A 12,100-nucleotide genomic window follows, 5' to 3' on the forward strand; every position below is an offset into this window, starting at 1 on the left:
TTAATTCACTTATAGAGGTCATTTCTTTTATACTTTAATACTTTGACTCAGCATTTATATTCCTTTGGATTAAGAAACTATTATTGCACAAGGACGATATCAACCCTCTGACTTTTCCTATCCCGCACACACATTCTGTACCAGACAGATCAAGCCTTATTATCACACCAATTATGCCTCCATTTTTTTAGAGGTTTGGTTAGTTCCCTTCATCCTCCTCTCCACACAATGCGTCTCAAGCTCATCAGCAGTTCACATGGCACAAGATATGTCCAGTTTTCCCTGTTATTCTTTTACATCTCTATATCATGCTGCCTTTTGTGCTGAGCTGTCAATATGCTCTGAACCAAACTCTTGGGCTAAAATAGTTTCAGGGATTTGCAGATAGAAGAAAAACTGCTGAGACGGATCACAGAATTCTTACTATCTCATGGAAAAAAAGTTCTGCCCAAAGGAGACTGTTCCAAATTCCAATCAGGCATCCCGATGTGATATTCCCACCCCCCTGATCCCCGTTTATAATATAATTTCACTGTCTCATCACTTCTGCTGATACGAACGCTGCTGAAGTCTCCTCACCTTATCATGTCCCAATTTGGCTCTCAGTATATTTGTTCTTTCGTTTAGTCAAATGAAAAGGTGCGAGAAAAGGTTTCATTGCAGTGCGACAGGTGACTTTGAAACCGGGAACGAAATGGCTTCCAGATAGCGCCTCGGTCTCATTTGCATGTGTGTACTCTGTCTTTTTTGTCGAAGGAAGACAGGAGAAGCCTCAGGCCTGCTCTGTGTGGCACACACCTAAAAACACAAGGGATAATGGAAGACAGAGAGAAAGCAGGGAAAGACGTGTATGTAACAACAGCCATAGAGCTGTCAGCACCTTCTCATATCTGATTTCTAATCCCTGCTTAATCCTCATTTGAGGAACACTTTAAGAAGTTACAGAGGAAGTGACCCAGTCACTAAAGGGAAGTGGTTTAGATTTGGCCTCTGACACTAGGAAAAGATAGACATCTCTCTGTGTTTGATTTTGAAAGAGTGGGGAGAGTCCCACAGGCATCAGGATTTTGTCTGAACAGATTGTTCCCCTGTCACTTCACACATCGTCTCTGATTGATATTGATGCGGCCGTTTGAAAGTAGTGAGGTAGAAAAAAACGATGCAATCCAGAGACCTAAAAAAGGAGTTCAACAATGATGTGATCTGTTTGTATGATTTCACATAATCACGCATTAGGGAAGTACAACAGGGAGCTTTATTTTGCCCACCTTGTTCTCATATCTGTGGCTGTATCAGCTCCTTCTCTCTCTTTCAATCAATATGCTCCTCATCAAGCATTTGATTGCTTTAGTGTTTACTGCACAGTGGCTCATTTGCTCTAATGGCCCTGAGAGTAAATGTTATACCATCAGCCTGCTGTCATTTCCTTCACACTGTTAACTTTTAGCTCTCCAATTCACTTCATACATGCACATAACGATCAATCTTGCCACATTTTATTAATTTAATGCCACCATCTGTTCTTTTGATTCCCCTCTTGATTAATGCTACCATCATACCTTTTTTTTATGTTTTTGCATGTTTTTGCTCAATTCTCTCATGGTTGGATTGTTTTGTCTTTCTTTTCTACTTTGGTTTTTCTGTCTTCCCGGATCGCCATCTTGCTTGTTTCTACTCACTGCATGTGTGCGACACCTGTCACAGGGAAGCCTGCCTCGCTCACCTGCCAAGACAGTAGGTAACATTTAATGAGTATAATAAAATGTCTCTGTGACATTGATGCAGACAAAACGTCTTCAGTTTTCACAGTACACATAAACGGGAATGTAACAGACCTCGCAGATCAAACAGAGTGTGTTTGGATCGGATTTTACTGCAGCTCTACACAATTTGTGATTCAAACAAAGCCTTGATTAATCTTTTAAAATGTAACTTCACATGCACTCATGCTGCTACGTTTTTTGATTCATGCTATACATTAACACAAAGGTGTGAGGAATGCCTGTAGATTCAGCCTTATTGCAATACACAAGTACATTTTCCATGCAGTGATCCATCAAAAGCAAACCCATTATGGACCTCTAAGAGAGATAGTCGGAAAAAAAGAATTGCTGTAAACTAACAGATATAAAGCACTGGGCTGGTAAAATGGGATTTCTATGATAATATCTACCTCCTGGAAATGCCGGTGGGTTAGGAAAACTTTTGAAATGGCATTTAGGCCATATGAATCAAAATAAAAAAACAAAACAAATTGCATCTTTAAGTGCATCCCCAATAAACATGGAGTGGGCAAACACTGTTTTGGGGATCTCTTCAGTCCTGAAGAGTAAACAGACTTACAGAAAGAAACAGGACATACCACCATTCTATTAAACCACTCATACAATGATAATGGAAGAACAGCAGTGCAGCAGATGTGCAGCCAGTTGGTGTAGATGGAGACTCAATTTGCTTTGTAGGATCAGGCTTAAAATAACAGCCCACATACATAAACATGCACACTGTATGTCCATTCTCTTAACTCTATACAGTATTTAAGTGCATACAGCATTTTAATTCATCATTACTCAGTAATGTAGAATTTGTACCAACATAAACACACAGCAAAGGTGGAAAGGTTACATTCTATCACTTCTATTTTAAGTGGTTGTATGTGTATGGCTGTGTATACAGTGTATAGCCTAATGAATATAAAATGTTTCCTCACTAGGATGTCATTAGAGGGTAATATGCACGCGAGCCACACATATTACAACCAATAAATAGGTGCAAACGCACGGTACATTTGTGTTTGACTCTTATTACTGTTAGTGTCTGAATTTCTGTAACCATGTCAGTATTTTGTCAGTAGAGTATTACCCTGATATTTAAGAAAAATACAAATCTATCATTGGCAGCAAGAAAGGATAATTTATAGTTGAATGGTAAAATTAGATGAACACATAGAACAAAATATATTTACCTGAAAAAAATGCAGCCTATAAAATATTTCTGCAATTTACTGCGCAGCATTACATTTTTGCCGGTATGCCATCATATTTACCAAAACATGTATTTCTGTGAGAAGCCAATGTTGACTTCAGTCAGTATCAGTCAGGCTCTATTACACACCATTTGTGAGTTGTACAGAATCTGTATGCACCTGTGTGTGTGTGTGTGTGTGTGTGTGTGTGTGTGTGTGTGTGTGTGTGTGTGTGTGTGTGTGTGTGTGTGTGTGTGTGTGTGTGTGTGTGTGTGTACGTACGTACCTGTTTACCTGTGTACGTGTCCGCCCTGGTCTCTGCAGGCCTCAAAGCCTGCTGTCCGTTCAATCAGAGACTGATTTAGACCTGGGTAAACAGGTGGCAGAAACCTCCAGCCAATCAGTGGTACAAAATAGATTAATTAACAGGTCTACTAAAAGTCAAACCCTTTGAGGGAATGGAAAGTGGAGAAAGCGTGTGAAAGCCCTGCTGCATCCTGATATGTGAATAATGTATCGGCTGGAGAAAATCAAAGTACTATGCAATACAATGTATTAGTAATCTTATTAGATCTGCGTTGTATCTGATTCGGCTAAGCCAGCAGATGTGTGTATGTGGGAATGCAGCTGTTGGGGGGGGGGAATCCAAGTGTGTGTTCAAGTCTCCTTAACACGTCTTCTTGAGCGAACGCTTTTCTGTAATTCAAAGGATGCAATTGAGAGGTTTTAATAACTAAAATGCCCCTCGGCTCTTGTTAATGACAGTGTGCGTGAGTGTGCGCCCATACTCGTGTGTTTATCCATACAGTGTAACCGTCCTCTGTGGGTGTGCTTTTGTACGTTTGAATATATACCTGTGGGTGCATGTTTATGAGTGTGTTTATTGCTATAGTCATTTAGTTGCACATTAATCTATTTAACACCCCTACTCTGTCCAAGTTAATGGGTAGTTAGACTGCAATGGTGCAGGGCCAGAATGACGATGGAGGCGCTTTAGAGGAATGGCTATCGACACCCCAAGGCTAAGCATTAATGCTTGTATTGACTCGTTCGCATCAGGTGCGCTGTGTGTGGTGTGTTTGAAATGTGTGTGTTTGTCTGTAGTATGTAGTTCATGCGCATTCATGCATCCATTTGCGTGTGTATACTTGTGAGATGTTCATTAAGACACAGTGTTCATTAGGCTGTTTTAATTAGTGAAGAAATCAAACGAGTTGAAGGTTGTTTCAAGAACAGCGTCACAGTCGGAGCGATTAACGTGACATCAGCGGCTTCCTCCAGGCGGTAGGATATTAACGTTTCTAAAAAGAGATTAAAACAGCCTCTTACATTCAGAATGTCTTCTGTGACCCTGACTTCCATTTGGCCTTCTTTGTATTTGTTTTTTTTCCCTGTCTCCCAATGCTACACATCCTTTGCTACACCGATACCACCACCCCCTTCTCTTCCTTGCTCCTCAGGTGCTGCAGGGGGGCAGCGGGGGTTCCTGGGCTGCATCCGAGCCCTACGGATGAACGGCATCACCCTCGACCTGGAGGAGAGGGCCAAAGTCACGCCGGGGGTCAAGCCCGGTTGCCAAGGCCACTGTACCAGTTTTGGAATGTACTGCCGGAACGGAGGGAAGTGTGTGGAGAGGTACAATGGCTACTTGTGTGACTGCACCGCCACTGCCTATGACGGCCCGTTCTGCACCAGAGGTGAGAGACATGTTCAGTCTCCTATTGTTGGGACCATGGGACTATGAATGCCTCAAATCCATCATGCTGATCTTCATCTTTCAAACTTCAATTGCAAGACAAATCAATCTCTCTTCGTGTGGGCTTTCAGGAACTATTTTATGTCCCTTTGACGACACTGCAGGGGTTTTTGCAATTCCCTTAGGTAGTAGCAGATAAATTATTGTTTTATTTCTTTTATTCCCTTCCTCCAACCTAACAAACTACCTTTCTGCTACATATTTTAGGATGACACACTGAGTCATTATCTCTCGGCTTACGCTTTTTCAGTAAGTTTTACGGGGATCTTTGTGACGCCACGTTATCATTGGCATTGTCCCTCGTTAGTTCACAAAGCCAGAGGCAAATAGCGCCACGATTACTGCTGGAGTAGTTGTGTTTCAATGAGCGTCATTGCCTGACAACCCACTGTGATTTTTGCTGTGCTCTGTGATTGTCCTCACTTCCTATTCAATTTGGAGCTGTCGGTGTTGGAAGTGTTTGGGCTTATGATAAAAGGCATCGATTGAGAGTGATATTGTGCTTACCCACCAATTCTCCCGGACGTAAGAGTGCACTCACTGAATGCTGAAACTGTGCAAATGCAGAGCTGAGAGATCAAACTAAAAAACAAAATGCAAGTCACTTCACTAAGCGGTGGGTAGCTCCAGGTTTTTGAAGTTCAGAGATGAGAAATGTATAGCTCTGCTCCTGCACTGTTGCATATTGCTACAACATCATGTTTGTTTCACAGGGATTCATTAGATGCAGCATTAAAGTTCCCAAAACAAGTTTTCATAAAATGCTCTGGGGAGAAGAGCAGCAGTGTTGTCAGAGGCTTTCTGCTAGCTCCCAGTCAGAGAGTTGATCCCCGACACGTGAATTAATTTGTTTCCTAAAGCCTAATAGTGTTTTTCCCCGTGCTCTTGGCAGGGGGGGTGGGGGGGTGACAAGATGACAGAAAAGCGAAGTGGGTGTGTGTCTGTATTTGTGTGTGTCTTTGTTTGTGTGCGTGTGTGTGTTTGTGTGTGTGTGTGTGTGTGTGTGTGTGTGTGTGTGTGTGTGTGTGTGTGTGTGTGTGTGTGCCTGGGAAGAGGGTGACAGTGTGTGATGATATGCTAGTGTAAAACATGAGAAGACCTCCTCTGAATCCTGTCATGACCAATCAGGCATTTCAGGATTTAGAGAACAGAGATTACTGTCTGTGTGAGGGTGTGTGTGTGTGTGTGTGTGTGTGTGTGTGCGTGTGCGTGTGTGTGTTTTAGTATTAGTCGGTCTGTGCGCGTGTCAGAGAAAAGAGAGAGGCAAAGAAAGGGAGAGAGCACAGCTTTGTGTCTGTTTGTTCCTGTTCATGACATGTGACTTTTCCTCTTTCTCTTCTGTCTCCTCTGTTCTTTCTTTTCACTCATCTGTACTTCCAGTCCTCATCTTCTTTGTATTCTTTATTCTCTCCTCCTTGTGTTCCCCTTTTCCCCCTCACTCTTCACACATCTGCCTTATTTTTCCTTGTCTTCTCTCATCTCCTTCTAGCTCCTTTCGCTTTTATCTACGATTCACTGCTTCCTCTTCTTGCTTCGCTTTGCGCTACTGTCCAGCATATCTAAAATGTTTTCTTTTCTCTCCTCTGCTTCTCCACTTTTTTCTTCTCCTCGACTGCCTCTTTCCTTCATCTCCTTTACCTATTCCTCTCCACCATTTCCTCTGAATCTACCCTTCCACCTCCTCCATTTTCTCAGTCTCATTTTACTCCTGCTCCCCCTCCTTGCTTCTTCTCCGGCCCTTTGCCTTTTTTTCTACTCACCCAGTTGCCCCTCTCCTGTTTTCTTTTTCCTTTTCCGAACTTCTCCCCCTCTCTCCCCATCCTCCAAGCGAGTGAAAAATGCATGAAGCCAGCCATAATTGCATAGTGCATTTCCATTGTATCCATATTTACACACTGCTCAGGGGACCCCGCAGTATTATTATTATACACTCTCATTCTTCTGCTTTTCTGCCCTGGAGGGTCACATGCAGCCGATGTGCACATGTACATACATATACATGGACACACACGCACATTCGTAGATACCTGTAGAGGTTTGCATGCTTTCACAAATTCCTTTTCCAAAACTTCTTCACACTGACATAAAATACACACACATAAAGAGTCCCTGCCCTGGAGTGGAGTTTTCTCATTCACCCTTCTGCTTCCAGACAGTTTTGTGTGTGTGTGTGTGTGTGTGTGTGTGTGTGTGTGTGTGTGTGTGTGCGTGTGCGTGTGTATTGCTGAGGCTCTGGGCAGCAAATCAGAGTCTCTTTTCTTTTTTTCCAGCAGGGCAGAGAAGGCTAAGACAGGTTATACAAAGGCCCCACATAATCTACAGTTTATAGGAAATAGAAATAGTTTTAACAGTAAAGACGATGAACAAACTAAAATCCCAACCTTTACCCATTAACGGATTTTTCAGGCTTATAGTTTTATATCCGGATCAGGCGGCAACCTCTGTATGCTTTAGGGCGGGGCTACCTTGTGATTGACAGGTTACCACGGCATTGTCCAGTCTGAGAGTTGTCAGAGTTTTCGTCTTACAATTTTAAGATGATTTATAGTCTGCTGGCTTCCTAAAATGATAAAATGATAGCTAACTCATATGACACGTTTAGAGTAAAAGACGAAGCTAATGTGCAATTTCTGACCTGTCGTTTGATAAATGTAATGTAAGATGTGAATGAGGTAAGAAGCAAACGCTTTTCTGTGACGTCCTTTGTCCATAGATATTGAGGCTTGTTATGTTGATTTGATTTTACATATATTGTTTTGTAACTCTTTTAAGAATTTCAATCAAGCATGCTGTTCTGACAGAAATACTGCATTTTGTCTGATTCAAAATAATACCCAGCAGCATGGATTTTGGCAGAACAATGCAGCTGCATCAGAAGACGACGTGAGAAGCAGGCTATTTGAAAACTTCACAAGCTCTCCGTCTGGTTAACGCAGAACAATTGGTAAAATGGGTCTCCCCAGACTTCCAAAGCTTGAAACAATATCAGTGCACAGCAGAATAGAGGATAAAATTGTGGTGTAGCTGAATGGAAGCAAGGTTTAGCCTGAACGGCAGCACCAGTCAGAGAACTTGCCTATTTTCTAGTAATAAGCCTTGTATTGAATTGAAGTAATGTAGCTTGAAGTATTTATTGTTCTGTGTCCGGCGGGAGACGATGGGTGACGTGAGGCTTCAAAGTAAGATGCATAAATGTGTTCACTTAGTATCCTTCACTCGTAAGTTTTCTCTGCTGCCATGCTGGGAAGGCGAACATGTCAAGAAATACTCCATGGCCTTTACACGCACACACACAACCCAAGGCTCATTGCTTTCCCTGGAACCATTTTCTTTAATTTCACGCACACCACGCCTTTTTTTCTGCATCGTGCTTGCCTGCACACACACACACACGTAAACGCAAACAAGGAGCATAACGCGAGTATTGAAAAAATAATGCCCCATCTTCTCAACACTTGATTACATGAATCAATAAGCCTCCTGGAATGGCTGGAATATGCCATTAGGTCTGTTAATGTACTGGCAAACAATGTATTGTTTGGTTTCAGATGCTGGAGCAGAGCAATTTAACACCCACTTTACTACACCTCCTGAACACAGCCATATTTATGTGTGTGGTTTTTTCTCTCTCGCTGTTTAATATGTTTACCCCTTTGTGTCTCGTCATGTGTGCGTTTATGTGCGGTTCCCTGTGGCTTTATTTTGATGGAAAGGGATTTTATGCGTGGCCGGGGGTATTGTTTTCGAGTCGGTCATACGGCCATCCATCTTGTGAATGTGATATCTCAGGAATTTCTTCACATTTTGCACAAACACCCTGATTAGATTTTGGTGGTCAAAGGTCACTGTGACCTCACATCTGTCCGAATCTCCTGAACACAATATCTCTAGAATTTGATTGTGACCTGTGAAAAAACACGTTTTTTGGCCATAACTCAAGAATTTAAATGCTAATTATGACAATTTCTCACAAATCTCTAGAACATAAAATGATGAGGCGATGACATTTTGGACAAACATGGATGTAATCTGCAACTTGATTGGTAGGCGGAGACATACAACCGTGAGGCGATAATTGTAGTTTGTTTCTTTCTCTCTGTCTTCCTTTTTCCTTCTTCCCTGTTTATTTATGCAAAGATTAATCTATGATATGATGATTCTAGTATTAGTTTAGACACGTTGATTACATGTGTGTTCATATGTTTTCTTATCTACTTCTGTCCTCTATCCCAGATGTTGGGGGTTTCTTTGAGGCAGGAACATTGGTCAAGTACAACTTCATGCCCGAAGCAGTTGCAGGAGCCAGCAGGGACACAAAGATCCTGACGCACCAGCTGACGCCACATGAAGTGAATCTGACAAAGGAGGAAGTGGCCTTCAGTTTCAGCACGTCCAACGCTCCAGCTATTCTGATGTATGTCAGCTCCAAGACGCAGGATTATTTGGCTGTGGTTTTAAGGCAGAATGGTAAACTACACACACACACACACACACACACACACACACACACACACACATGCAGTATGTGGTGGCTCACCACTGAGAAGTCTACACAGAGTAATGCTTGTTAGTGCTACAAAGTACATTTTTAAAGGCTGTCCTTGCAGCACAGTTTAGAAAGTTCTATAATCTCCGAAAATCCTCTCCAGTCAGCGGCCTCCCACTGAGCAGCTGACAGGCAGCGAAGTGCTTTGATTAAATAAAGTTTAAAAAAAATTGACAGTGCCATCTAGCGTTTCACAAATCATTGTGCACAACCACAAAAATAGAGCTGCAAAATACTCACACTGCCTAGGGGTGCTGCTATAGATTCTCGGGCCCCCTGCACACTCGGGGCCTAAAATAGTCAATATCTATAATCCCAGTCAAACTGTGGGCCCTCTGAATCATTCAGGGTATCACCCTCTATTCCTCACCCTCACATTTTGGCCTTAAGTCCAGTTCATTCAGAGTACTTGTGTAGGAAAACAAGTGGATAATGAACAAAATTAATTTAAAAAATGGCAAGTCTTAAGTGTCATCAATTAGCAATACACTAACTACTTATGGATTTTTCAGCAATCGTGATTTATGCAGCCAGTCCTTGAGAACTATTTAGAAAATTCAATGTATTTATTCAAAGCATCAGAACTTCAAAGTCAGTTTTTTCCCCCAGGCAGTTAGACAATTGAACAGCAAGCACTTTGAATAACTCACAGGGATTTATTATTGTAGGATTTCTTCTTGTTGTTGTCTTTTATGCATTCTTATTATATACAGTTTTAAGGGCTTACAGGGCCAGGGCAGATGCATTCCATTGCATTTGCATGTACGATTGTACTTTTTAATGTATATGACAATAAACTAAAACTTGAACTTCAGGTATTTATTGATAATAGCTCGCACTTAAACCATTGTAGAGAAGTGGGAAAGAAGAGATGTGAGGTTTCATATAACCAGACCAGGTTTCAAACCACTGGCCTGCATGTCTTCAGGTTCACTACAGGTCCGGTATTACCTGGGAGGTCTGAGGGAGCCATTTTCCATAGATGTGGACCAGCGTAACCTGGCCAACGGACAGCCACATAGCATTAACATGTCCCGTGTCGACAGAAGCGTCACGATCCAGGTACAGACCGCACACGCACACACACACACACACACACACACACACACACACACACATCTGACCACTCTCAAACACATATGTTAAGCTTTTAGTTGATGCTCAGAAGTCAAAAGACTCGTGCTTCAATTTCAAGATCCTACTTACAAGCATGGAGAGCATCCAACACGCACATACACGACGCCCAGCCACTGTTAGGGTTAAGTCAAATGGGAGAGCAGTGCCCTGTTCTTCTTTCTGCTGTGATGAAAGTGCTTGTCCTCTGCCACTGTTAATCCACTTCCACTAGACAGCCTAAGTATAGCAACAGAGAGAATGCATCGATCTGTGTGTGTGTGTGTGTGTGTTGTATGACTGCACACTGTTGTGTTATTAGGGCTGCATATGTTTTGTGTGCGTGGATGCGTGTGTATGAGACACAGCAGGAGAGACTGACTGCTTGTGCATGACAATGTGTTTGGGCACATTTGTGTGTGTCTGTGGTCGTGTGCGGGTGTTTTTTTTTTGTTGGCTCTTGCGTTTTGTGCAGCTAAACAGCTTAGTGCGGATCAATACAGCCAAGCCTCAGTCAGTAGCTGTCAAGGATGGAGTGAGAATTCAGCTAAACTATTACAGACATTGTTCTGTGCTAAAATGCTCCAATTTGGCTCCAGGCTGCAGTTTAAGGGGGACTCAATGGATGGCAGCGGCTTGTAAAACCTAGTTACTGGTTTCATCCAGATCAGGATAAATGTGTAGTTGCATGGTTTGCTTGTTCTTATTTGAGAACCAAAAAGGAAAATGATAAAAGCTTGAATCCTTGAATTGAACAGCTACATTACAGTTTGTGTATGCATGGCCTCCTGTAGAATGTGTAATTTGAATACCTTGTTTTCACATCATGTATCGTGGCATTATTGCTTGCAAGTGGCATACATTCTAGGATTTACATAGTTCAGCCATTTCATACAGTATGCGTCCCTAAATATCCAAAGAGTAACTCAATCATATGCTCACTATCTACCCCCTAGTGGCCAGAGGGAGGCATTGCATTAACCCGAGCCATTGACTCACCTCCTGTCCGCAAAATTAGGGTGCAGACAACTGTGTGGAGAGCATCGTGTCAATCATTTTGTATAACCTTGCTCTTACTAATAATTAAGCTGTTTGCTTTCATTCTGAGCTGTTTATTCTCAATGGATTTAATGATCATGCTGAGAGAATCTGCTCTATCATCTCATCCATGGTATCCTCATGGATTACTTTCCATCCATGAGGCACTTGACCTAGGTCTGCATCACCTTTATTTCAGAAATGATTGTAGAGAAAAAGATGTACCGTAACACCATCTATATTATTAATTACCCACCACTGCATTAATAACATTACAACAAATTAAGTATGAATAAGGAGAATAACAATACTATATATGAATCAACATTTGTAGGATGTTTAATTTAGTCTTTTAGAACATAGAAGGAAATTAATGAAATATAATATTTGACAAATGAGATTCCAATGCAAACAAATGAATGAAATGAAGAAAATCTCAATTAGGTTTTTATTTTCAAAGGACAGGCTTGTCTCTTGCATTATACTGACACAAGATAGAATATAGTTGAGTCCATATAACGCGTAGTAAACAATGAATATAAAATGAGTTGTGTTCTTTTTAATTGGCTATCGTGTCAAGATGTCACCGTCTCTTTTGATAAACACAAATTCAGCTCCTTCACTGTTGCTTTCATTCAGGTGTTTGCCAGAATGAATCACAGTACATTTGACAACCAATAAT

General features: G+C 41.7%; 1 protein-coding gene across 1 annotated transcript in view; it reads left to right on the forward strand.

Annotated features, from left to right (window-relative positions):
- Positions 1–12,100, forward strand: part of cntnap2a (contactin associated protein 2a) — a 303,910-nt gene that overhangs the window by 272,476 nt on the left and 19,334 nt on the right. Inside the window, exons 20-22 of the mRNA XM_068709763.1 lie at positions 4,426–4,662; positions 8,955–9,188; positions 10,196–10,329. Of these exons, the coding sequence (XP_068565864.1) occupies positions 4,426–4,662; positions 8,955–9,188; positions 10,196–10,329 (605 nt within the window). The remainder of the gene's footprint in view (positions 1–4,425; positions 4,663–8,954; positions 9,189–10,195; positions 10,330–12,100) is intronic.

Source organism: Cebidichthys violaceus, unplaced genomic scaffold (genome assembly GCF_023349555.1).
Source record: "Cebidichthys violaceus isolate CVI_PGR_0920_01 unplaced genomic scaffold, fCebVio1.0.p SCAF_15, whole genome shotgun sequence".
Taxonomy (NCBI): Eukaryota; Metazoa; Chordata; class Actinopteri; order Perciformes; family Stichaeidae; genus Cebidichthys; species Cebidichthys violaceus.